General features: G+C 45.6%; 2 protein-coding genes across 13 annotated transcripts in view; both read left to right on the forward strand.

Annotated features, from left to right (window-relative positions):
• The window catches only part of STIM1 (stromal interaction molecule 1), a 258,245-nt gene extending 241,017 nt beyond the window's left edge, over window positions 1-17,228 (forward strand). For 4 of the 12 annotated variants that reach the window (XM_043991779.1, XM_043991776.1, XM_043991778.1 and 1 more), the window contains exons 8-13: window positions 1,461-1,638; window positions 4,634-4,801; window positions 5,729-5,829; window positions 6,285-6,520; window positions 10,130-10,493; window positions 15,150-17,228. In XM_043991779.1, coding sequence (XP_043847714.1) covers window positions 1,461-1,638; window positions 4,634-4,801; window positions 5,729-5,829; window positions 6,285-6,520; window positions 10,130-10,493; window positions 15,150-15,672 — 1,570 coding nt within the window. In that variant the 3' untranslated portion in view covers window positions 15,673-17,228. Of the gene's footprint in view, window positions 1-1,460; window positions 1,639-4,633; window positions 4,802-5,728; window positions 5,830-6,284; window positions 6,521-8,345; window positions 8,439-10,129; window positions 10,494-12,211; window positions 12,249-13,241 lie in introns of all 12 variants that reach the window. The other 8 variants (XR_006355528.1, XM_043991782.1, XM_043991784.1 and 5 more) reach the window with 8 other exon arrangements.
• A 6,886-nt stretch (window positions 17,229-24,114) lies between these two features.
• The window catches only part of RRM1 (ribonucleotide reductase catalytic subunit M1), a 33,253-nt gene continuing 30,523 nt past the window's right edge, over window positions 24,115-26,844 (forward strand). The window contains exon 1 of the mRNA XM_043997848.1: window positions 24,115-24,424. Coding sequence (XP_043853783.1) covers window positions 24,406-24,424 — 19 coding nt within the window. The 5' untranslated portion in view covers window positions 24,115-24,405. The remainder of the gene's footprint in view (window positions 24,425-26,844) is intronic.

Here is a 26,844-nt window from a genome sequence, read left to right on the forward strand (position 1 = left end):
TCCCTCTTCTTCCTGAAGCCATTCAGCCTCTTCAGGTTTACCACTTCCCTTTCTAGACATTCACTATCCCTTTTTTTTTTTTTTTTTTGCGGGGCAATGGGGGTTAAGTGACTTGCCCAAGGTCACAAAGCTAGTAAGTGTTAAGTGTCTGAGGCCGGATTTGAACTCAGGTACTCCTGAATCCAGGGCCGGTGCTTTAACCACTGTGCCATCTAGCTGCCCCCTATCCCTTTAATAATATATTCTAGAGTTTTACCATGATCATTTTCCTTTTCTAGGCTTCTATCTCCTCATCTGTAAAATTATTTCTGAGGTACCTTAAAATTCTATATGATTCCCTTTCAAAGTCCCTTCTAACCCTAAATCCATGATGCTATAATCCCAAATACCAAAACGTTATTGTGTCAGAACTGGAAGGGATTTTATAGACCTTTGAGCCCAACCCTCTCATTTTACAGATTTACATTGAGGTCCAAAGAGATTATGAATTGTTCAAGGTCACACAGATAGTGTCAGATCTGGGATTTGAACCCAGTTTCTCCTTCACCTCAAATCTAGTGCTCTTGCCACATGGATGAGGCAGCCCTAGAAATGGGTGTAGAAAGTGAGTTGACAAGAAAGTTAGGTGTGCTCTTACCTGTGGCCCTATTCTAGAGCTAGTGAGATTTTTCTCCCATAGTATTTTCTTCATTAACCCATAAAACTGCCTTTCACTCCTGCCTTTAAAGGTCCACGGACCCTTTCATAGCCCCAAAACAAGGTTGGAAGGCACCAGAGCACAGCCCTGGTTATAACTAGGACATATGGCGCCACCTGGTGGGCAACAGAAAAATCCCAGGTCCTTGCCTCTACAGGGAGACACCCCAGAGGAATGAGAGAATCATAAAATTTCAGAGTTGTCAAGAATTGGAGAGACCATCTAGTTCAACCTGTGCCTGGATGGGAATCCCCTCTACAGCACTATTATTAAGCAGCAAGCACTATATGTGCATGGCACTTGACTAGATAGGCACGTGCATCATAAAGATGAACATAAAACAGTCCCTGCTCTCAAGGAGCTTACATTCTACTGGGAATAGAAAGTGAGTGTGACAAGAAGGCATGGTGTGTCCTTATTCTTGGCCCTATTCAGGAGCTAGTGAGGTTTGTTTTCTCCTGTAGCATCTTCTTTGCTAACCCTAAAAACTGCCTTTGACCCCCAACCAGATTTTAAGAGGGGCCTGGTCTCCTTCTCTCCTTGTCTCCACCACAGTTTGATCAAACCCACGTTTTCTTGTACATCTTCCTTGACTTGGCCTAGCTGTCTTGAATACAGTGGACAAGGACCCATGCCTTTTCCTGTCTCTTCTATAGCTTGACAGAGCCTAAGAACAGGCATACTAGGTTCTCCATATAGATTTGTTACAGGATTAAGGAGGATGATCTGGGATATATGAAACATAGTCTTTCATCTTCTACAGGCTACAGAAGGCCCAGGAGGAACATCGGACAGTAGAAGTAGAAAAAGTGCACCTGGAGAAAAAATTACAAGATGAGATCAGCATTGCTAAACAGGAGGCACACCGGCTTCGCGAACTACGTGAGGGTACAGAAAATGAGCTCAGCCGCCAGAAATATGCAGAACAAGAACTGGAGCAGGTAGGGTGGACCTTGGGTGGGAGGTAGGCACATCCAGTAGCACCTGGTCACCTGAGACCAGGAACGTAGGGGAGGGCTGGGCGGTGGGTGGATGGGAAGATGGGGCCTGCCTCAGAGATTGGGCTTTTCTCACAGCTAGCTTGCCCACTTATTTTCTATGGAATCCTGGGCAAGTCAGCTCAGTTTCCTCAGTCTCAGTCTCCTCATTTGTCAAATGAGGAGAGTAATATTTGCACATCTACCTCACAGGGTTATTATTAGAAATGAAGACTTTGGAGCTGCTGTTGTTGCTACTGCTATTTTTATTAGTTCCCTGGAAAACAATGAAAATAAGAATTTTTCCTGAGTAGTCTGATCTGGTTATTCTAGAGCAGAGCTTCTACAGCAAAGGTTTTAAATCAGGGTGTTTGTTGATTAGATTTTGAGGGGGGGGGGTCTGTGAAGTTGAAAGAGGAAAAATTATGTCTGTATTTTTCCTCATCTCTAACTAGAGTTTAGCATTTCCTTCAATTATGAATATAGGCAACAAAACATCTGAACAGGGATTCATAGGCATCACCATGTTGTAAAAGGGGTCTGTGACCCAAGAAAAAAGTTAACCCCTGATCTAGAGGTTTATAGAGTAGTTGGAGACTGAGGTCCTGTTAATCAGTATTTCAGAGGATAGTAGATTTAACAGTTGATTAACACTCTCAACCATTGATCCCTAGGCCAAATGCATGGCAATGGATGGTATTTAATACCTCAAAATCTACTGAACCCTTCTTTCTCCCTTCATTGTCTTTTTTTTTAATTATAAAAGTATTTTATTATTTTCCAGTTATATGTAGAGATAGTTTTCAACATTTGTTTTTATAAGATTTCTAGTTTCAAATTTTTCTCCTTCCCTCTCCTCCCTCCCCCTTCATTGTCTTTTACTCTCTTTTCTGCTCTCCCTTTGTCTATCCTTTCTCAGTTTGGATGTGTCCCTTCCATGCTATTCTTGTTTCTCCCCTGCTTTCCTTCTCTTATTCCTCCTCCCCTCATATAACAACCTCTTCTTCTCCTTTCTCTACCTAAGTAGCACCAAATCTAACCAAATTAGATATTTAGTATTTATTGTAGTTTATTCAGTTTTCTGTTCCTTGATCATTATTTCAAAAGCAGACAAATTAATATCTTTTATCTTCTTTTTTGGAGGGAAAATTCCAGGTGGAGGTTAAGAAAGAGTTCACGTGGAGTTAGGGGTGGGAATCCTGGGCATGGGCTCTTGCAGGTAGTACCAGTACCCTATGGGGGTACTATGGGGGCAGCTAGGTGGCGCAGTGGTTAAAGCATTGGCCCTGGATTCAGGAGGACCTGAGTTTAAATCCAGCCTCAGACACTTGACACTTAATAGCTGTGTAACCCTGGGCAAGTCACTTAACTCTTATTGCCCTGCAAAAAAAAAAGAAACAAACAGTACTAGTACCCTATTTCCCACATGGCTCAAAACACTTGAACATTTGTTGAATTCAGCTGGGTAAAGAGTGAATTTTGGGTTTCAGTCCTGTCTCTGACACTGACATCCTATGGGTGTTTTATTTCTTTGTATCTTTTTTTTTTTTTTTTCCCCAGGGCAATGTGGGTTAAGTGACTTGCCAAGGGTCACACAGATAGTAAGTGTCAAGTGTCTGAGGCTGGATTTGAATTCAGGTCCTCCTGACTTCAGGGCCAGTGCTCTATCTACTGTACCACCTGTCCCAATAATATACATTTTTATTTAAATTTTTGAGTTCCAAATTCTATCCTCCTTTCCTTCCTTCCCTCCCTACTTCCCGAGGCAGTAAGTAATCAGATATAGGTTATACATGTGCAGTTATTTAAAACATTACCATGTTAGTCATTTTGCACAAGAAAACTCAAATAAAAAGAAAAAAATGAAAGAAAGAAAGAAAGCGAAAAATAGCATGTTTTAGTCTGTGTTCAATATCAGTTCTTTCTTTGGAGGTGGATAGTATGTTTCATCAGTAGTCCCTTGGGACTGTCTTGGATCATTGCATTTCTGACAACAGTTAAGTACATTCACAATTCTTCATTAAACAATATTGTTGTCACTGTACAATGTTCTCCTGGTTCTGCTCACTTCACTATACATCAGTTCATAAAAGTCTTTCCAGGACTTGCTGAAATCATCTCACTTGTCATTTCTTATAGCACAATAATATTTAGCCAGTCCCCAATTGGTGGGCATTTCTTTGATTTCCAATTCTTAGCCACCACAGAAAGAGCTGCTACAAATACTTTTGTACAAATAGGTCTTTTTCTCTTTTTGGGGATGTCTTTGGGATATAAACTTAGCAGTGGTATTGCTGGATCAATAGCCCTTTGGGCATAGTTCCAAATTGCTCTCCAGAATGGTTGGATCCATTCACAACTCCAACAACAGTTTCCCAGTTTTCCCACATCCCCCCCAACATCCAACATTTTCCTTTTTTGTTATATTAGCCACTTTGATAGGTGTGAAGCGGTATTATGGGTCCTTTCAACAACAATACCACTCCCTTGTGATGTACATATAACACCCATCTTTGGAGGAGCAAGGGAGAGGATGGAAGAAGGCCCAGACTTGTTGAATGCAGGAAGCTAGCATTCTGTCTGCAATGGATTCTGTCTTAACATGGATTGGGGGGGAATCTAGGGACTGGTTTTTGTACTGTTCATGTTCACTCTGGCATAGTAGAAACAGCATGGAGTTGGATGTCAGAGGGCCTGGGTTTGACACTAGCTCTGTGACTCTAGGAAAGTCTTTTTACTTCTTTAAAATGAAGATAATAATACTTTTATTCCCCACCTCAAAATGTATTTGTGAGAAAAGTGCTTTCTAAACCTTAAAGCTTTGTCCAAATGTGTATTCTTCAGTCTTCTTCCATAGACCCTGGGTGGTTGTGGTCCTTGTGTACTTGGGGAGTTGGGCTGACAGAACTGGAGATAAAATGGAGGCTATGGTCCTGTGCCCTGTGCCCTGCCATTGTAGGTCCGCATGGCTTTGAAGAATGCTGAGAAGGAGCTGGAGTCCCATAGTTCCTGGTATGCTCCTGAGGCCCTGCAGAAGTGGCTGCAGCTGACTCATGAGGTGGAGGTGCAGTACTACAACATCAAGAAGCAGAATGCAGAGAAGCAGCTACTGGTGGCCAAGGAAGGGGTGAGGACGTCTGGGTCCCTATGGCATTGCAGGCCTCTGACACATACTATCCTGTGACCCTAGGTCAGATCGCTTCATTTCTCAGAGCTCTGGGCAGCTCTCTAAGATGATTGTGGCAACCATATGGTACAGAGAAAGAAAATGCCAACCTGCATTGGTAGAGGGCATTTCCTCCTGTAGGAATTCCCCGTAACAACGAAATCACAAGTCTAGTCCCTATCTAGTAGCTACCTCACAGAATGGTTGTGAAGCTCAAGTTAGATAATGTATTCAAGCATTAAAGGCTGCATAACTTCCATTATTATTATAATGTTATTATTATTTAATTTTTATTGTATCATTTGGGCCTTCACAACCATCCTGTGAGGTAGCTACCATTAATATTATCATCCCCATTTTACACGGAGAGAAAGCGAGCGGTATGTTAAATCTTCATCTGTAAAATGGGATAATTATAACTATGTTGACTATATTGTGAGCAAACAGTTGAAAATCTTTAAGTGTTCTCTAGAATGGAAGTTATAATAATGACTCTTTGAGTGTGTCCCAGGAGAAGGGAAGGGAGGAGCACCATCTTCTTGGCCTCTGTCAGGGACATTGGCTCAGAGCCTCTGACCAGGAAAGGAGAAGCAGACATCTGAGATCTAGACAGATGCAGAAGCTGGTAGGCCTTGAACCTTGGAAAGGGAGCTGGACTCTTCACTGCACAGGGATAGGGACTGGGCAGCACTGGGGTGACCTTTTAGTCAGGGAGAAAAGATGCCTCCTCAGGGCAGTTCCCTAGAATAATCACCATTCTCTTCCTTTCAACTGGAATATACTGTCATGTGCCTAGCCGAGGAGAATATGGCTGGTTCCATCAGCCTCAGTCCAGACCCCATTCTTGAGCCCTGTTCCCTTTAAGGGAACACATCTTGGGTTTTTCAGGCAGAGAAGATTAAAAAGAAGAGAAACACCCTGTTTGGAACCTTCCATGTGGCCCACAGCTCTTCCCTGGATGATGTGGATCACAAAATCTTAACAGCCAAGTGAGTATCTCCTGACATTTTGGGAAGATGGACCTCCCAAGACTGTGCCCACTAGCAGCTGTGAGGTGGGGCTCCAGGTCTGGTACCCTCTTTCACTTGTAACTCAGAAAGAAAGGTGTGGCCCTATTTCCTGCCTTCATGTTTCTCAGGCCTTTCCCTGACCCAAACTGTCCCCCAGCCTTTTTTTCCTCCTTGTATTTTGGCAAGCCTTTGACCAGGCTCAGATTCTAAAGCTATCTTGCCTAGGATGAGTATGGGTAAGTGTTAAACCAAGGATTTCTGTGTTCCTACTCCTTGGTTTCTGTGGCATGCGAAAACAGTTCCTATGGTATTGGTTTGGGACTAGGCTGGGCTGGACTGGGACAGGGTCGGGCCAAGGTATGGCCAGGTCTAGCAGGGAAAAGGATGGTCCTATGCTTTTTGAGGCTTACTCCCTGCTTGGGCCCTATCTCCAGGCAAGCCCTGAGTGAAGTGACAGCAGCACTGAGGGAGCGCTTGCACCGTTGGCAGCAGATTGAGATCCTCTGTGGTTTCCAAATCGTCAACAACCCCGGTATTCACACCCTGGTGGCCGCCCTCAACATCGATCCCAGCTGGATGGGCAGCGCCCGCCCCAACCCTTCTCACTTTATCATGACAGATGATGTGGATGACATGGATGAGGAAATCGTATCCCCAGTGTCTCTTCAGTGTAGGTAGCATGGGGGCAGGGAGCTTGTGCCGGGGAATGGAAGCCAAAAGTTCAAGTAGCCTAAATGGGAGATGCTGCTTGCTCTCTCTGGGAAGTCCAGGAACTCTTCCTTCCTTTGGCAGCACGCCCAGGGGCAGGGAAACTCTAGCTCTTCATTTAATGTAATGGAGCTCCCAGGTCAGATACCAAAAGGTACAATCCCATTTATATTTATAGTTGTGAAAACACAACTTTTAGAAATTTTCAGTGGTACCATCCTGTAAGTCATAAAGAATTTCTTTCTACCTTTACTTTTGTATGTCTCTGCTGTGTATCTGTTTCTCTGTGTCTTAGTGTCATTGTTCATCTCTTTCTGTATTGCATTCATTCATATAGTCAGCAAATCTCTCCTGAACACTTTTCATGTACAAGACTATTTTGGCAAATGGGAGGGGGACGGGGACGGGGACGGGGACTCAAAATACAGAACTGAATAAAATACAGGCCCTGCCTTCAAAGAACAGGGGAGCAATGCATTATTGTTCAAAGAACTATGAACTGGAAGCACTTGCTATGTGCCTTTGAGTAAGTTCTTTCCCTTCCCTGGGCCTCAGTTTCCTTGTTGATTTTGGCCACCTCCAAGATAAATTTAAATGAACCTTTCTTGAGCTATTAATATTAACAGAGGTTCAGTACAGGTTCCTTTTAGCTTTAAGAGTCTCTAACTGTAATATAGGTATATGTGCACACGATACAAAATATACAAAATCTAAGGGGGAAGGGTCCTCAGAGTTATCTCATTCTTTGTATCATGTCCATCCTTGTCTCTCTTCCTCTCCTTTTTCATTCATTCTCTACCTTCACTAAATTTCTGTCCATTGTTAAGAGAACTGAATTTGTATTGTTTATCACCTATCATTTTATGCTCTATGTTCTTATTTTTGAAAGTAGTTGAGTGAACTTTTACATTTTCTCTTACTCCATAAAAACAAATACTAGATAAGTTATTTCCCCTGTCTATTAGGGAATCTGGGAATCCCTAGACAGGAAAATAATTTATTTGGTAACCTAGATCAGAGCTTCTTAAACTTTTTCCATTCATGACCCCTTTTTTGCCCGAGAAATTTTCACATGACCCTGGATATATAGGTATATAAAATAGGTATACCAATCAAACATTTAATACCAAATTTTTCGCGACTATATGACCTTTTATGGGGTCATGACCCACAGTTTAAGAAGCTTTCCCCCCCGGGGGGGGGGGTTAGCTAGGTGGTGCAATGGATAAAACACTGGCCCTGGATTCAGGAGGACCTGAGTTCAAATCCAGCCTCAGATACTTGACACTTCCTAGCTGTGTGACCTTGGGCAAGTCAAGAGATTTTATGGAGAAAGGTCAACTAGATGGCATTATAGTGCATAGACTATGGAGCTTGGAATCAGGAAGAATCATCTTTCTGAGTTCAGAATCCAGCCTCTGTGACCCTGGGCAAAGTACTTAAATCTGTTTGCCTCAGCTTTCTCATCTGTAAAATGAGCTGGAGAAGGAAGTGGCAAACCACTCCAGTGTCTTTGTGAAGATATGACTAAAAAACAACCACCTCAAACTTCACAATGATAACTCCAGGGGAGAAAAGCAGAGTGGGGTTTGGGGAACTGGTGTGTGGATGAGGACTTCCCCTGCCCTAAGTAAGGCAGAGCAGTGCCTGGGGAAGTAGCTAAGGGTTCAGTCATCCTAGTGTTCCCCAGAAATGGGCAATGAGTTTTCCCTTTGCTGGTGAGAAGGCCTCCAGACCCCCTGTAAATTGGCTTCTCTTCTCCCCTTGACCCTGTTGGCTCCCCCCAGACGCTGCCTTGCTGATGGGGCGCAGGTTCAGTGATCGCTCTGTGTGCTCGGCGTCTGTCAGCTCGGATGATCAGTCTCTCTGGAAATACCTGGGTTTGATGATCTTCCTTTGGGGTTGCTTTTCCTCCCATATTTGGGATTAACTGATTTTCTGCCCCTTCCTGCTTCTGAGGCAGCCAACTGACATGACCCCAGCCCCTCCTTACTAACCTCAGGAAGAGGCTTGGGTGGGTGGAGAAGAATCAGCCCACTCACCCCAGGGGCTCCCACTGGGTGCTGGGAAAAGGAGCATGATGAGGGCAGGCTTAATGAGTTTGAGTGGTTTAGCCTCTCCTTCCAGATCTTACAGTCCATGGGACCCCTTTTCACAGGAATAGGGGAGACTGACTTATCCTAACATAAATGCCCACAATCACCTTTGAGCTGGGGTAGGAAGAGGGAGAAATGACCTTTACCCTTGATTCTTTTTTTTTGTCCCTCTTTCTTTTCTCTCCCCCTTTATTTCTTTCCCTCATTCTTTTTCTCTTCCTTTTCTTTGCCCAGTTCTCTGCATTTTTTTACACTTCCTATGCTCCATTTCCCCATTACTTCTCTCTTCTTCTTTTTCCTCTCTTTCCCTATTTTTTCCTTTTTTCACTTTTTCCTTCTCTTGTCTCCTTCCCTTTTCTTTTGTTTCCTTTCTCCCTCCCTGCCCCCTCTCTCCCTCCCTGCCCCCCTGCTTCCTCCTCTTCCTCTCATGGAAAAACTACTGGATTAGGAATCAGTCTCTGCCTCTTAATAGCCATATGGCCATATATCTTTGGTCAAGTCATTTCTCTGAGCCTCGGTTTCCTCTTCTGTCAAATGGAGATAATAATACCTACCATACCTTCCTCCCAGGGGGGTTCTTAGGAAAGCACTTTGTAAATTTTAAAGTGCTATCAAAATGTCAGCAACTGCTACTAACTGCTACCCCATCCTCTCTCTTCTCTTCTCTCAACCATCAGTTCTCTTCTCTTGCTTCTCTGGGTTTTTCTTTTTCTGTCATTCCTGACTTTCTCTCTTCCCTTTTCCACCTTCCTCTGCTCTGTTTTCTTAACTTCCTATTTCCCCCCTTCCTCTCTTGATTCCTGCCACCAGCCCTTTAGAAGGCAGCTCCAGAAGTGCTGCTGCCAACCCTTACTTTCCCTAACTAACTCCAGTTGGAAAGAAGGGACTCATGGGCTCTTTGAGCCTCTGTCGTGGTTTGGGACTGTTTCCATTCCACAGGGAGCAGGGAAGTCTTTGTTACCCGGGTAGGGAGCAGGCGTCTTAGTTTCATAGACAGAGTTTGTCCCTCAGGGGTGAGGGCTGTTCTTTGTGCCTGGGCTCCTGGGCCACCTTCCTGGGTTGGTCCGAAGTTTAACAGCCACCTCTCTTCTCCAGAAGTTTGGAAGTACCAGCCAAGGGCTGCTTCTTCTCACCCTCTAGGACCTTGCCTCATTCTCCCCTGCCTTCTCTTGCCCCTCGCCCTCCTAACTGCTTGGATCCTGGTTACAGTAACCCTTCACTGAGGTCTCTTTTCCCATCCTTCAGAGCGTGTCTGACATCGCCCCTGCACCCTTCTCTTGGGAACACCATTGCTTCATGGGCATCATCTCTTTTACTCACACAGTTCCTGGGGAGGGGAGGGCCCCATTCTCAGGACTGGGAGAATGGAAGTCAGGATCAGGGTCACAATGCAAGGTTAGGGGGAACCTATGTGAATGGGCTGCTTGCCTGCCTCACCCAGCTGGGCCTCACTTGGAACCACTTTCTCATTGCAGCTCCCAGCCTGCACAGCAGCGTCCGGCAGCGTCTGGTGGAACCACAGCACGTCCTGGGATCGCAGAGGTTGGTAGAGAGTGAGGGCAGCCATTACGTGCCAGGCCGTGTGTCTCTGCGGCGAATGCGCAGCCTCTCCTCTGGACAATCTTTCAGTTCCGACGTTCACGGGACCAGCCCTCCATCAGCCGTCACCTCCTCCTGCTCTTCCTCCTCCTCTACTGCCTCCACCTCTGCTCCTACTTTCCATGTCCACCCTGTCTATTACCACCACAGCACTGCTTACTTCCTCCAGATGGATCCCTACCCTGACCCGCCCCCTCCCGATGCCCAGTCTGGGATGTCCTATCGATCCGACAGCTTGGGGTATACATCTCCTGCCTTGATCCCTTCCTTTCTCCTTTTGTCTGTGCCTGCCAGCTGTTGTTTGTACCTCATTTCCCTCAAACCAGCCTTGATTTGATTTCACTTTATTTTGCCAGTTTAATCTTCTCAAAGCTCATGGGAGACAGGCTAGACCCACCTAGTGAGCCCCATTTCATGACAGGGCATCAGGAAGGCCCTGGCTAACTCCCTCCCAACTTCCACCTTTCTAATTCTACATTTTGGGTTTGCTGCCTAAGAACCAACAATAATAACACCATTCCCTTAATTTTACATAGCTGACGCTTTTAACTTTCTGAAGTGCTTCACATCCATTTTTCCCTTGGCTCCTTAGAATCATTTTGGTAGGGACATAGGGCTAGGTTTAGGATCCTTATTTTACAGAAGAGGAAATTTAGACCCAGAAAGGTGAATGGATTTACCTAAGGCTCACATAGGTTGTTCTACAAAATCCCCACAAGCAAATTGCAAAAGAAATTCAACCTTATTCCCTCTCATCTGTACCCAGCCTAGCCCACTGGCTTCCTCCCTCAGAAAGAGGCTGATTCTAGGAGGTGTTTGCAGGGCCCACAGCTTGTCTAGTAAAAAGCCCTGACCATGGAGGTCCTCAGCCTAGCAAAGCTTGATTGTTCTCTGGGCTGATGCCACAGGAATACTTCGGTATTCTGGGTTCTGAGCCAGGCAGAAGGACCTTGAAGCTGCAGGTGATACAGAACTATTTGAATCTGACACGGGAGGCTGAGGACAGGTCATGACCCTGGGTCTGATTCCTCCCTGTCTGACTCCTGTCAGGAGTGCCAAGCATGAGGCCTGTCAAAACTTGGCCTCCCTTGTTTCTCCCTGCTGTGGCTCAGGGTTCCCTTGGCTATCTCATTCTTCACTGGGGGATACTGAAACTAATCTTACCACCCCCCCCAAACATACACACACACACACACACACACACACACACAATATCACATACAGATCAACCACTGCATATGGGTTAGTTGAGGCGGGGACTGTTGTCTTCACACCAGGTTGATTCTTAGATACTCCTATTTGAAGGCTATAGATGGGTTGGGCTGAGAACTTCCCATGCCTCCTAAGATATCTTGCAGTTGCAAGAAGGCCCTGATCCCCAGCAAGGGGATAAAGATAGGCTTTGTACAACAATTAGCTTGGTCTTAGGCTCTGCTTTCTAATGTTTGTTACACCCAAAGGGTAATCCTGAGGTTAACGGGACATGCATTTTTACTCCAGCCCTTACAGCTCTAGGCTCCTCCTACTCTCTTTCCCCACAGGATTTAAAAGGCCAAAAACCTTGGGGCCTTGGCAGAAGGGATGGAGAACAGGTGCCATCCAGCGACCAGCTAGCTCAGATCCTTCAGTGGAAGATTAGGATTTGGGGAGGACCATTTTCCATAGTTCCACATTCTCATCCTCATTTTCCATGTCAACTCCCTTACTGCCTCTGCATAGGGGCTGCCCTGGCATTCTACTGACAGTGACTGACAAGAGACAGACCCTGATTCGGACCACAGAGAGGGATGGCTCTGTGAATGTCCTGCTGAATGATAAGCCTTCAGCCTCCCCTTAGGTGGCCTGGGCCCCAGACCTTGCATGCTGGCAGTGGTGGGAGGGGACTTGGGGGACAGGGACAGACAGATCTTGGCACCAGCTCCATTCACCACTTGGTTTTCTTTTGCAACGTGCTTCAGAGGATCATCTCTAAAGACAAACAGGCTCTCTAGTAAGGTTAGTAATGCCACAGGTGGGAATGGGAATGGGGTCATACAGCCCTTAAGAACCCCAGGAAGCCTCACCTGGGAGCTTCCTTTTTAGTTCAGCAATTCAATTTAGCAATTTAACTACTGGCGTGTGGGCAGAATGGCCCCTTTCAGTGTTTCTTGGGGGCCCTGCCCTTGACTCCTTGTTCTGGAGGGAGGGGGAAAGGGGAAGATGGGACCCTATATGGTCTTTGCCTTTAGGGAGACAGGAGTCCCAGGCACATAATCATAGACTGTTACAACATTACTTAGGGATGGCAGTAGAAGAACTGGGAGGGCCTTAGAACATAGAGTGCCAGCTGAAGAGGCCCTTAGCTGGGTCTTATAACTCCTGGCCCAGGACTGTTTTCTTTGCACTGGAGTTCCTACTTAAGAAATAGCTATGGAAAACAGAACAAAACCAAAAGAAATAGCTACGGAAGCACACAAGAGGTAGAAGATGGAAAGCTGGCCTCAGACTCACTTAAGACCTGGGTTCAAGACCTGTCTCTTGACACACATAACTGGCTTTGAGACCCTGATCAAGTCATTTAACTTCATAGTTCCCCCTGCTAACTGTGGAAGACTCTTAAGTTACAGAACAGCTGTCCTAAGGGTCAGGAAGTATAAGACCCTATTGAAGGTGTCCAGGAAAAACTGGAGTAGACAGAGAAGGCTTCTTAGTGGAGATGGACCTTGACCGTATACAATTAACACAACCATCCCCCTGCCTCTCATCAGAATCTCTCTAGTTCAGTCCAGTGGGCAGCAGAGACCCTACCTGGCACTACTTGTCCTCCCAGCCCCACATAAGCACAAATTGTTCCCTGTTCCCTGACAAAGAGCTGATTTCTCAATCCAGCCTCCACCTGCCTGGCTCCAGGCCCAGCCTGTGTAGGCCAGGGAATTGAGCTGGGGCTTGGCTGGGTATGTGGCCAGTCTGAGCAGTGGGCTAACCTGCCGCTTTCTCTTCTTCCTTTAGGGGCCTCGCACCCTCTCTGACCCCTCTGAACTTTCTTCCAGATCAGCTGTATTTGCTTCCAGGTCCCCCTACTGGCCCCCACACTCTGCTCTTCAAATGCTGCCTTCACCCTTACTCCTGACTGGGAGACATAACTGTCCCACCCTCTCTTCATTCTGGGCCCCAGCTCAACCAGTTGCTGGCAGTGGGACTTCAGGGCCCTTCATTTTGCCCTTCTCCTCCTTGAGTGCCCCTACCTTTAGGGGTTGGAAAGAGCCCCTGGGACTGGTGAAGCCTGCCTAGGGCTTCCTGGCCCCAGCCCCATGAAGGCTTCTTCCAGCCTCTTCGAGCCTTCCATACCAGCCTCCATGGGAAGGGCTGGGGATGGATTCCCCCAGCTTGTGCATGTTGAATGTGATTTGGTGTGGAAATTTGTATCCCGGCCTTGCAAAGCAACCCCTTCCCCTGGCCAGTCTCACCACACAATAATTACCTCTTATATTACCAGAGGATTTTATCCTTTCCAAATCATAAGCCAAACTCACTGACATAGGAAGGGACTAGGACCCAAGCTTCATGACTCCCAGTCTGTCATTCCCTTTCCTGTACCCTTCCATTCTGACAACTGACCTTCTCCCCTTATTTGTCCCCTCCTCCCTACGTGACCCCTCCACTTTTGATCTCCTTCTTAGCTCTACGGTAGGTGTCAGAGTTTCCACAGAGGGATGTAATGCCCTCTGAAAGAGAATGAAAGCCAGAAGTAGGCTGGACTTCTGTGACACTTCCTCAAAGCCCTCTCAGCATTTTCTCCATTTGATCCCATCATCATGGAATCTCAGTTGTAAGGGCCATCCAGTCCTACCCATACTGGACTAATGAGCCCGTCTACAGCATTCCCAGCAAGTGGTGGAAGACCTCCAAAGAAGGGGAAACAGCTACCCCAGAGGCAGCTGGTTTCATTTCTGAGTGGCTGCTAGCAAGTTTTTCCTTAGTTCAGGCTTAAGTTGTCATTTCTGCCCATTCCTCCTGGTTCTGCTCTCTGGAGCCAGGAAAAACCAAATCTATCTCCTCTTTCTGGTGGTATACCTTCAAATACATGAAAACAGCTATTTTGTCATATCTTCCCCATCTCCAAGGCTTTCTGACCACCAGCCTGTGGAGATTCTGGGCCAGGGGCAAGGTTGCTCTAACTCTTCCTCTTCTTTCTCTTCCCTCCCACCCCCAGCCCTAGCTGGGCCTCACTGCATGTGCTGTGATGGTTGGGGTTCTGTGGACATTCTTAGGAATTGGGGTGGTTGGACTTAAGACACGGGACATACTTTTACCTTCTCCTTAGCTGTGTGTGTGTGTGTGTGTGTGTGTGTGTGAGAGAGAGAGAGAGAGAGAGAATGTGAATAGAATAACAGAGCCGGTTCACATTCAAGGAAGGGAGGGAAGGTTTCAAAACCTATGAGCCTCCTGGGGTAGCTTCACGTCATCATGGACAGGTGTCTAAGGGTTTGGGGATTTCCTAGGGGGTATCAGAGGAAGTGGGGAAGAAAGAGCTGTCCTCTCATTGAATACATCTTCCCCCCCGAAGCGGGAGGAGAGGAATGGAACAGTTACATGGCTGGCACTACCTGGGGGCCCAGAAATATAGCAGAGGTAGGGCCTGAACAATATAAAGACCATTACTTAGTAATTTTGTGATATTAATATGTCTCCCTGTCCTTGTCTCACTGTTTGTTTTCTTTTTATTGTTTCCCTCTTATTGTTTCCCCCTTTCTCCCCTTGTTCTCCCTTTTGTCTTCTTCCTCTCCCTACTCTTGGACTCCTTTGTTCTACTATCTTTCCTTCTACCTTTTTCTTTTTTCTCCTCTCTCCCCTGTCTTCTATCCCTTTTTCCTCCCCATTCTCTACCCTGCCTTGATCCCCTCTTGTCTTGAGCAGGGACTTGACCCATTCCGATTCGGAGTCCTCCCTCCACACGAGTGACCGCCCTCGCTTCACCCAGCTGGCTGCCAAGCCCCAACAGCTGACCCGAGCCATGGATGAAACCCTGTATGCCCCAACCTCCAATGGCAGCCACCGACTGGCAGAGGCAGCCCTGGGGGGAGCTCTAGTGGAGAAGCTGCCAGAGAGTCCCGCCCTGGTCAAGAAAGCGCTATTCCTGCAGAATCATGGGCTAGAGAAGTCCTATAGTGTTGGGGAGCTGGGCCCTGTAGGGCTGGGGGGAGGAGGGCCCCTGCATTCAGATTCCTCACGTTCCCACAGTCCCAGCTCCCCTGAACCAGAAATTCCATCGCCTGTGGGGGACAGCCGTGCTCACCATGGCCGCAATACGCGTATCCCCCACCTAGCAGGCAAGAAACATGCTGGTGAGGAGGACAGTGGCTCCACGGGTGAGGAGACAGACTCCGGCCAGGGCAAGAAGAAGTTCCCACTCAAAATCTTCAAGAAGCCCAAGAAGTAGCTGGACCAGGGCTGGCTGTGGTGGGAAGACACATCTATCCTCCCTCTCCTCCAAGGGACCCACCCAGGGCCTGGACAGGGAAAGGTGGGGGTCATGAGCACTTGGGGCACTCTTAATCACTGCCTCATTCTCTCTGCACCCCTCCCTTCCCCCATGAAAGAGGGGCCCTTCCACCTTATTTATTTGCTGACCACCACCTGCCCTGTTTGGGCCTCCATAAACTGTTCTGCTCCAACTTCTTCATCCCCTGGCTCCATCCCTGCTTCACAGTGCATGACTTACCCCTGCACCCACCGTCTCAGTCCAGCCCACCCACCTTTGCAGGGGACCCTCAGTTCTGAGCTCCCTGTTTATTGGGCTTTTATGTCTTTCTTGGTCTCCCTGTGTTCCCTGTTCTCCCCATTGCCACCAAACCCCCAGCAATTAGGGTGAGGAAAAAGGAAGCCTGATCCAAGGCCCAAGCTCCCACCAACCTCAGCAATGCTGGACAGAGCAGGCAGGGCAGGGCAGGGCAGGGCTGAGGCCAGAGCTCTGTGGTTGGGAGGGGGAGGTTATTTGACTTTTTTTGTTGTCTTTGGAAAGGGGGAGAGCCTGGGGCCAGCCCTGGTTCTAGCCTTGGCTTGACTTTGGGGGGTGGGGGTGGGAGGTAGTTAGGACAGAGATGAGGTAGTTAGCCCTAGAGATCAGGCCTCCAGGGTAGCAGAAAGGAGCTAAATTAGGAATGGGCAGCCATGGTTCTCCCCCCTTCTAGGGCCAGGACTCTAGGCCACACTCCCCAATGGCCTAATGACTGCCTCTTCTCCTTCCTATTCTGTAGGATAGGGGAAGGGAGGGTACCCATATTCTTCTCCCTCCCCTCCCCTTAACCTCAGATATTTAGCCTACTCCAGGTCCCAAATTTGGAGCCCTGAGACTTGATTGCCTAAGTAATTCCTAAGCACCCTTCTAGTATGCTTGTTCCCCTTTGTGCTGGGGACCTAGCCTAGATAGGGGCTGGCAGGGACTCCCACATGTGGGTATAGCCTGTAACAGGACTAAAGAGGCAGGAGATGGGGTTGGGAGGAACTTTGGGCAAAAATGTTGCTTTTGAACCAAAAAACTTTTTTAAAAAAAATTTCCTGAATTTCCAAAGTGCCTGCAGCCCTCCCCTTCTCTCCACTTCTTTTCCAGTGCATGGTCCTTGGGCTCCCCTAGACTCCCTAGGCTCTGGGCCCAATCCTACTGTGCAGTCCAAGGTCTGCCTTTCGTTCTAACCCCAGCCAGGCCTGGGGAAGGAGGCAGCATATAAGAATAAGGAAGGGAAGGGAATGGACACAGACTGTGTGTCTCTCACTTCCTACCCCAGGCAGCACCCCCTCTCCCAGCTTTCTGTAGGGGCTGTGAATAATGGCCCCCAGTCTTGCCTGTCCCTCTGGATGAGTCCCCTATTTCAGGGCCAAGGGGCAGGGCAGCTGGGTGCTGCAGGCCACAGTGGGCTGGCCCCCCCATCCCTATCCCAATGGATTTTTCTGTTATTTCTTAAGACTGAAGTCTAATAAAGCATGTAGGATATTTTATTTTCTTGGTTTGGGCTCCCATTACTTTGCCTACCTGCTTCTTGGGTCATGGAAATTGTAGCCAGATCTGGAGACAAGAATGAGAAGTCTCTAAGTTGATATTTTGTGTCTCCCTCTCCTGACTTAAAAAACACACACACACACACAAAACCCAAAACATGTGAAAATCAGTAAGAGATGAAGGGCTAAGACATGAAGGATACCAGGAAAACCATTGTGACCAACCCCCTTCAAGGCCTGAAAGGAGAATTGAACACAGGGTGGAGATCCAGAATAGTGTGCATATGGAGTGCATTTAAACTTGATGCTTGGAAAGTTCTAGAAAAGGGTCCAAGATGGAAGGGCAGATGTCAATGGTAATAAGGGTAATGTTTTTTTAAAAATCAAATCCAGGAGCCAACTCCTAAACAAATAGGAATGCCAATGGGAGAGTGAGCATCCTGAAATGTGAGACTTTGGGCAGGAATTACTAAATAAAAAGGAATAAGGGTATTTAAAATGAATGACATAATGGGGCAGCTAGATGGCACTGTGGATAAAGCACCGGCCCTGGATTCAGGAGGACCTGAGTTCAAAATCTGGCCTCTGACACTTAACACTTACTAGCTGTGTGACCCTGGGCAAGTCACTTAACCCCAATTGCCTCACCAGAAAAAATGACATAAGACAAGTCATAGAGAATTATTTATTAGTAATAACTGCTATCAAACTAAGATTTACAAAGCACTTTCATAACTGTTAGGTAGCTAGTATAAATATGGTCATCCGCATTTTGTAAGCAAACTGTCAGGGGCCACACCATATGTGATAGAGTCAGAATGTGAAGCCACCTCCAAATCCAGTGTTCTTTGCACTGCCCCTTGCACCCCAGTATGCTTAGGGACACATAGGAAACAGAACCAGAAGCAAGAAGAATCTTAGAACTTTCATGCACACCCCCAAAGATGGTTCTTTCCAGATAAGAGGACGCTGTAGAAAACACTGACAAATTGAAAGGGCCCTGCATGACATGGCAAATATTTGGAGTCTCGGCAGCTCTTATTATATGGGTCTTTAACAGGTCCCTGAAAAGATTTTTGTCCCTATTATCTATGGAGAGTTTATAGGTAGACTCCAAAGACAAATTAAAAATGCTAATAGCACCTAAGGTCTTCTTTAAAGACCAGTCCTTTCCAGTTTCGAGGCACAATATGGGATAACAACTATTCAAAACTAGCTATTAGCTCTTGCTAATATTTTATCAGCCAACTGGAGGATCAAAGTGCAAGTCTGTTTAAGGGCATAATCAAATAAGCAACTACATTCTCCCTATGTCCACAGAAAACACTCCCACATGTTTCCATATCATCCGTGGTAGAGTGAGCAGAACACTCGTGGAGGGGAGGCATGTGTCTAGGGAACATGTGTAGCCAGGACAATTCAAGCTTTTAAAGCATCTTTTCCACCGGCTCCTGGGTCAGTAGGCTGTTGTGGTCTGACAATGTCCTTGAATTGCACACAGCTGCAGTCTTCTAATTGACCTGCGTCACTGGTCTTTGCTCCTCTTTGCTAGTACATCCTGCTGCCATCTGCTGGTATCTTTGCTGAATTGTAAATGCAGCTTATAGCTCTTAGTGGGTATGGGCTTTTTTTTTTTTTCTTTTGTTTTTTAAGCACACTGCCTCTACAACTCTTGGGATTTCAGATCCAGGTCAGCCACTCCTTCCCACATAGAGTATCTCAATCTAACGGGTTCTTAACCTTTTTAATTGTCATGAACCCCTTTTCTGAATAATGTTTTAAATGCATAAAATAAAGGATTACAAAGTAAATCAATTATGTTGAATTTCAGTTATAAAAATATTTTTATAAAATAAGTCATGGATTCCAGTATAAGAACTCCTGGTCTAAATGCTTATTTGAGATACAATAAAAAATTCCTTTTAATTCCCATCATAGCCCTGGTTATGCCTGAGATTTCAGCACATCATCCTGGAAACTCTACTACCAAAGAAATTGGGTAAGGCTGTGGTAAGGCTCTTCCTTTCAAACTCCATCGTGTTTCAGATCACTGATCTGGATCCATAAAAATCACCTAAAGGGGGCCAGGTAGGCCTGGCAACTTTTGTCCTACCCTGACCCCTCAACCTCAGCAAACAAACTCCTCACCTGTAGAAGAGAGTCTCCAGTGATTATCCCAGCCTCTTAAAAGATATCTTTGTTATGTAATCATACTTCTTGACTGAATCAAGCAAAACCTAGTGTGAGTTTGCACACCCTAATGAACCAAAGAATTGTGAGAGATTTAGTCATATTAAGGAATTAGCTTGAAAGGAGACATCTCAAAACCAGATACAGAGATTCTGATGGTTTGAATCCAAAAGGTTTGCATGACTTTCCAGCACACCTCTAAAGAGCAAAGTAGTACTGAGATAGGGAGATATAAGGGAAGGTTATTAACTCTAGAGGCATGTCGAAACATAAGACCCTGACTGAAGCAAATCCTGCAAAAAGATCAGCCCTTTCCCCAACTTCCCATTCTGGTGCCTGTCTGTCCACAGATACTACTGTTTTATTTTCAATAAATTGAATTTTGGGGCAGGTAGGTGGCACAGTGGATAAAGCACTGGCCCTGGATTCAGGAGAACCTGGCCTCAGATACTTGACACTTACTAGCTATGTGACCCTGGGCATGTCACTTAACCCTCATTGCCCCACCAAAACCACAAAAAGACCAGGCATTAACTAGAGATTTAATCTAAAGGTAAGCAGAGAGCCCAACCTTTGCCTAAATGATAGGAATTTTCTTAACTAGAGTGATTGTGATTAAGAATTGTCAAAAATTACTTAAAGCTTAAAAGGAGGAAATCATATGTACCATTTTTATTGTTGTTTAATTGTTTTAGTTGTGTCTGACTCTGTGACCCCATCTGGGGTTTTCTTGGCAAAGATACTGGAGTAGTTTGCCATTTCCTTCTCAGCTCATTTTACTAATAAGGAATTGAGGCAAAAAGGGTTAAGTGACTTGCCCAGGGTCACCATAGGAACTATTATATCACTCTGAGCCTTAAACCAAGCTAAATGTTTTAACAATGTTACATATATAAATCTCAATTATTATTACTCAATGTTTAGAGTAAGGTGGTATACCAGAAAACAAATACGGAATTAGGAGTCAAAGTACAAAAATTTGAATCCTAACTGCCCCTTACTAACAGTATGATCGTTGATAAGTCTCCTCTCTCTGACCTTCAGTTTTCCTATCTGTTGAATTAAATTACCTTGAAGCACCTTTCCAGTTATAAATTGGAGAATTTGGCAGAATCTTGCCATTTCTTCTTTCTAAATGTCTATGCAGGGGCAGCTAGGTGGTGTAGTGGATAGAGCACCAGCCCTAGAGTCAGGAGTACCTGAGTTCAAATCCGGCCTCAGACACTTAACACTTACTAATTGTGTGACCCTGGGCAAGTCACTTAACCCCAATTGCCTCACTAAAAAAAAAAATGTCTATGTAACTAAAAAAAACAATCTGAAAGGACCAGAACAATATAGGTGAAGATATTAACACTGATTATATCAAAGTAGAAATGGGGCAAATTTTTTTTCATGGCATAAAAACATAGTTGATCTATATTTTCTTTTTAAAAAATGATTAAGCAGATGAGGGAGAAATATCTTGGAAAAAAGCAACATTAGGAAGAAATGGTGGAAATTATAAACCTAAGTCCCATAACTTTAAATGTGAATGGATTTAACAATCCAATAAAATGAAAAAGATTGACAGATTGGATAAAAAAACAAAATCCTAAAAAAACCAAGGACATACACAAAATAAAGCTGAGGGAATGGGGGGCAGCTAGATGGCACAGTAGATAAAGTACCAGCCCTGGATTCAGGAGGACCTGAGTTCAAATCTTGCCTCAGACACTTGACACTTACTAGCTGTGTGACCCTGGGCAAGTCACTTAACCCTCACTGCACTACAAAAAATAAAAACACAACTTAGATATTGAATTCAATTCAATAAATATTTATTTTTAAAAAACCTGAGGGGATGGAAATCAAAACAAAAACTTTTAAAAAACAGAGACAAACAAGGAAATTACAATGTGTTGAAAGGGAAACAACCGAATAAAGTGATAATTAATTTGTGAAATTATGAAATGATCCAGGAAACCTGGTTCTTTGGGTACTTCCCAGGAAAGACTACATTAGCGGTGGGAAGCAAGATGACAATCAAACTTTAATTAAGCACAGATGATATAGGGGCAAATGGTACAGAAAGTACAAAGACGAATACAGAGACAGATGGAATAAGGACCAGATGGACTAGTGAATGAAGGCAGGAAATGTGAGGAAGAGTATGGGGAAAGGATGTCACTTTTGTAACTGAAGGTTGGAATTGGGAGCACTTAAGCAGCATGGACATATTGCTGGGATGTGATTTTTTTTTTCAGGGCAATGGGGGTTAAGTGACTTGCCCAGGGTCACACAGCTAGTAAGTATCAAGTGTCTGAGGCCAGATTTGAATTCAGGTCCTTCTGAATCCAGGGCCGGTGCTTTATCCACTGTGCCACCTAGCTGCCTGATGTGATTTTTGATTAATATATGATATATATTATAAATTATGCTCCTTTGATCTTTGGGACAGTTTGTAAGTGACTTCTAGGTTCCCCTTTTCAATCTTCCTGCCTTTGCTACTTTTTATACTAGCTACTTATGAACTTACTATACTGACTAGAAAGGAGGATTGGGGGTCTAGAACAAGATATGATTTTAACACACTGAACAGCAAGAAGAAATAAACAGTAACATAATAGTCACATAAGACTTTAATATCCCTCTCTTTTTTGGAAGTCTAAGAGAAAGATAAACAAAAAGGAAAATATGGCACTAAAGTTAAGACTTATAGTGTCTCCTAAATGGGACTGCAAAAGAATATACATATTGCTCAGTACGGAACTTTTACAAAAATTTACCATGTGTCGGGCCACAGAGACATTGTAAACAAATGTAAAAATGCAGAAATAGTTAATAATGTGTCTTTTACTGACTACAACACAATAAAAATAGTCATTAGTTCAGGGATACAAACAAAAGATACAGCCCCAAATGAAGACTTAATGAAACTCCAACTAATGAATGGGTCAAAGACAAAAAATCATAGCAATATCTAGTAATTACATGAAAGAAAATGATAATGATGAAATAATACACCCAAATTTCTGGGATGCAGTTAAAGTACTCTTCAGGGGGAAAATCATATCCTTATAAACATTAACAAAATAAAAAAAAGAATTAATGAACTGAATATGCATTTTAAAAATCAGCAAGCCAACAAATAAAGATAACATAAAAACAAGAGATATTAAAAAAGAAAAATAATTAAAAGTTTTAAAGAACAATATCCATGCTTCACAAGTTATCCTCAACCATTGAGAAATAAAACACCCTACCAGATTCTTTTTATGAAATAAATACAGTCTTAATACCTAAACCAGAGAAAAATAAAATACAGGAGGGAAACTATAGGACAATATCATTAATGAATCTCACTTCAAAAGTTTTAAACAAAATCTTGTTAGACTACAAAGATTTACCTCAGAAATCATTCATTACAACCAAGTGAAATTTATGTGGATGCAAGGATGATTCAACATTAGAAAAATAATATAGGGGGCAGCTAGGTGGGGCAGTGGATAGAGCACCGGCCCTGGAGTAAGGAGTATCTGAGTTCAAATCCGGCCTCAGACACTTAACACTTACTAGCTGTGTGACCCTAGGCAAGTCACTTAATCCCAATTGCCTCACTAAAAAAAATAATAATATAATTAATACTATTACACCAAATTAATACTAATACACCAAACTATCCCAAACTACACGATCCTCTCAACAGATGCAGAAAAATCCTTTGACAAAGTACAACACTTTATCTGCAAAAACAAAAAGAAAACTATAAAGTATAGGCAGAGAGGGAATTAACCCTCCCCTTCCCCCATTAAGACGTCCATATAAAACCAAAAGTATTATATGCCATGGGGATACATTAAAGCCTTTTCCAATAAATATAGGAATGAAACGAGCAAGGATGCCCACTCTTCCCACCATCATTTGATATAGTTCTGAAAATGCTAGCAACAGTAATAAGACAGGAGAAATAAATCAAAGACATAAAGTTAGGTAAATAGAAGATACAACTATCACTATTTGTAGAGGATATGATGTAATACTTGGAAAATCCTAGGGAATCAGCAAAGATACTAATTGAAACAATAGCTTCAGCAAAGCCGAAGGTTAAAATCAACCGTATTTCTATATAATCATAACGAAATCCAAGAAGCCGTAATAGGGAAATCCCATTTCAAATAAATTGTTATTCAGTTGTTTTCAATCCTGTGGATTCTTCGCGACCGCATTTGGGGTTTTCTTGGCAAAGATACTAGAATGGTTTGTCATTTCCTTCTCCAGCTCATTTTACAGATGAGGAAACTGAGGCAAATAGGGTGATGTGACTTGCCCACGGTCATACAGCTAGTTAAAGTGTCTGAGGCTGGATCCTGATTCCAGGCCCTACACTCTCTCCACTGTGCCACCTAACTGCCCTATATGTACATGTATGTACACATATACCCACAAATATATATGTACACATATATATTCAGGATAAACTGGAATCAACCAAGGTCGACAAAACATCATTACGAAGGCCACTAGACGAAGCAAAGCGCGCCTGCGCGCCGTGGCTCTGGGTCCACCTTCCCGAGGAAAGGTGGGCTAGGGTTTTGCTCATATTCAGCAAGTCCGAGGAGGCTGCTGAGAGGAGCTTCCGAAACCGGCCGCGCTTTCTGCGGGGGCGCTGTGCGCGTTGCCCGCGGGCTCCCTCAGCTCCGCCCGTTCCCGTCTGGAGGCGTCAGCGGATGGCGCCACGAGGAGGCGGACGTACGCTATTGTGCGTCGGGTTGGCGGGAGCGGGAATAGGATTCGTATCCGTTGTCTTTCAGCTGCCTCAGCTGCTCCTGTTGGGCTCTGAGTTTACAGGTGCCCCGGCTCCAGACCTCGGTTCTGGCCCCTGTCCCGGCCCTGACATCCAGCTGCTGCCAGACCCGGCTCCAGCTCCGCTCTCCGTCCTTGGACTCCACACCCCAAGATTCCTTCCCGAGGTCGCGACCGGGCCCCAGCAGCCTCCGCCGCTGCCATGCACGTCATTAAACGAGGTTAGGGTCGGGGGGTGGGTTGGGGGTCCTGGGGAGGGAGCCCAGGACCTTGAACTCGGAGCTCGGGAGGGGGCCGCCAGGGTGCAAGGCCGCTGGCGGGAGCAGCCGTTATCTCCGCCCTGCGTTTCCCGCGCGGAGCCCGAGCCCGGCGGGGGAGGGGAGGAGGCCTCGGCGGCTCCTCTGTCCCTCCTTGGTGGGTGCTCATTCCAGCCCCCAGACACCCCTTCCTCCTCACCTGCCCTTTCCTTCCTCTGGTCTCTGCCCGTCTTCCCTCCACCCCGTGCATTTCTCTTTAGCGATTCGCTCCAGTTTCTCTCCTCTGCAGCTTGTCGGTCCGGGGCGGGAGCTCTCCGAGGGCAGGCACCACACAGGCGGGTGCCTTTCTTTGTATCCCGCGGCGCTTAGCCCAGTGCCCGGGAGCCCTTCTGGTTTCCGGGCCCTGGGCGCACCGTCCTTGTCAATCATGAGTTCATTCCTACAAACGCGTGTGGAGAGGCGGCGTGGTTGGCTGTGCGCGCTGAGCTGGGGCAGTCCGCTAATTAGCAGACACTTCGTGCTGGGGATATAGACCCCCCCCCCAAAAAAAAAAGTTGGATAATCTCTGCTCTGCTGGTCAGAATCCATCCCTTTAACCTCCTCAGGACATGAGGGGGCCGTATCTTTTTATATGGCTACAGAAATCGGGCTTTCTCAGAGCACCTGGTCAGTTTCCTTCTTAGGACTCTGGGCCCCCAAGTAGCGTCAGAAGCCGGTTTTGAAACCACGGTTCTTATTGTCGAGCCGGTGTGCCCCCTATGCCGTGGCGTCCACACTGCTCTCTGACATTTCCATCTCCTCGTTGCCCTTGGAACTCTTCCCACCGGGGAGCGATCGACTTCGGAGTGGGTAGACTTAGGTTGGGGTGTCTGGCAGAACTGGGATTCATTCCACGAATGTAGACAAATCACTTCACCTTTCTGGGCCCAGGTTTCACTATCTGTAAAATGGGGAGATTGTAGTGGAGAGGAAGGGCAGATTCAAGGAAACAGTTTGTCATAATTAGAGCTGAGCCAAAAAAAAAAAAGGGTTGCCTCAGGAGGTAGCGGGTTCCTTCACTAGAGGCAAAAGATGGATGACCCCGTTTTGGTGGTGAAGTTGAGATTCTTGTTTTAGGTATGAGTGGAACAAGATGGCTTCTGAGGGCCCTTCCAACTTGGATCTTCTGTGATTCTGCTAAGTGCTTAGTAAAGTGAAAGGTCCTGTGCTTCCTGTTGATCAGGGTTCAAAAATAAGAGATGGTTCCTCTCTTCAAGTGTCTTGCAGTCTGGTTGATCCAGCTGATCTCTGGACTGTGTCAAGAGGTGTGGTTCTGTCCTCTTTGTTTTGTCGTTTCTCTCCATTAGACTGTAAATTCCTTAAGGGCAGGGAGCCACTGTGTTATGCTTCTTTTTGTATCCTCAGTACTTGGCACTGTGCCTGCAACTTAATAAATGTTTATTGATTGGTTGATCTCTCATAGGTGAAGTGGGTTGAGGCTGTTTGAGGAAGAGTGGAAAGGGAACCTAATAGCATCTTCACAGAGAAGGATGTCTAGTGGAAGGGAAGATACAGGAAAATCTTTGTACACAAGTATTTTCATTTCAGCAAGGAAGTGCTCAGAATCTGTGTTGAGATATTACATTTATATACTACTTTATGGTTTTATGAAACCTGGGCCCAGAAAGGTGAAGTGATTTGTCTACATTCGTGGAATGAATCCCAGTTCTGCCAGACACCCCAACCTAAGTCTACCCACTCCGAAGCCGATCGCTCCCGGTGGGAAGAGTTCCAAGGGCAACGAGGAGATGGAAATGTCAGAGAGCAGTGTGGACGCCACGGCATAGGGGGCACACCGGCTCGACAATAAGAACCGTGGTTTCAAAACCGGCTTCTGACGCTACTTGGGGGCCCAGAGTCCTAAGAAGGAAACTGACCAGGTGCTCTGAGAAAGCCCGATTTCTGTAGCCATATAAAAAGATACGGCCCTAGGGGCAGCTAGATGGCGCAGTGGTTAGAGCACCGGCCTTGGATTCAGGAGTACCTGAGTTCAAATCCGGCCTCAGACACTTGACACTTGCTAGCTGTGTGACCCTGGGCAAGTCACTTAACCCCCATTGCCCTGCAAAAAAAAAAAAAAAAAAAAAGATACGGCCCCCTCATGTCCTGAGGAGGTTAAAGGGATGGATTCTGACCAGCAGAGCAGAGATTATCCAACTTTTTTTTTTGGGGGGGGGTCTATATCCCCAGCACGAAGTGTCTGCTAATTAGCGGGACACAGACATGGGAAATGGGATGTCAAGATCAAGGAACGACAAGTGGGCCTTTGTAATTAGATCATAAAGTGTGAAGGAGAGAAAGGTTTAAGAAAGGTTAAAAGGTAGGAAGGGACCAGATTGTAAAGA

Source organism: Dromiciops gliroides, chromosome 3, assembly GCF_019393635.1.
Source record: "Dromiciops gliroides isolate mDroGli1 chromosome 3, mDroGli1.pri, whole genome shotgun sequence".
NCBI classification, from domain to species: Eukaryota; Metazoa; Chordata; class Mammalia; order Microbiotheria; family Microbiotheriidae; genus Dromiciops; species Dromiciops gliroides.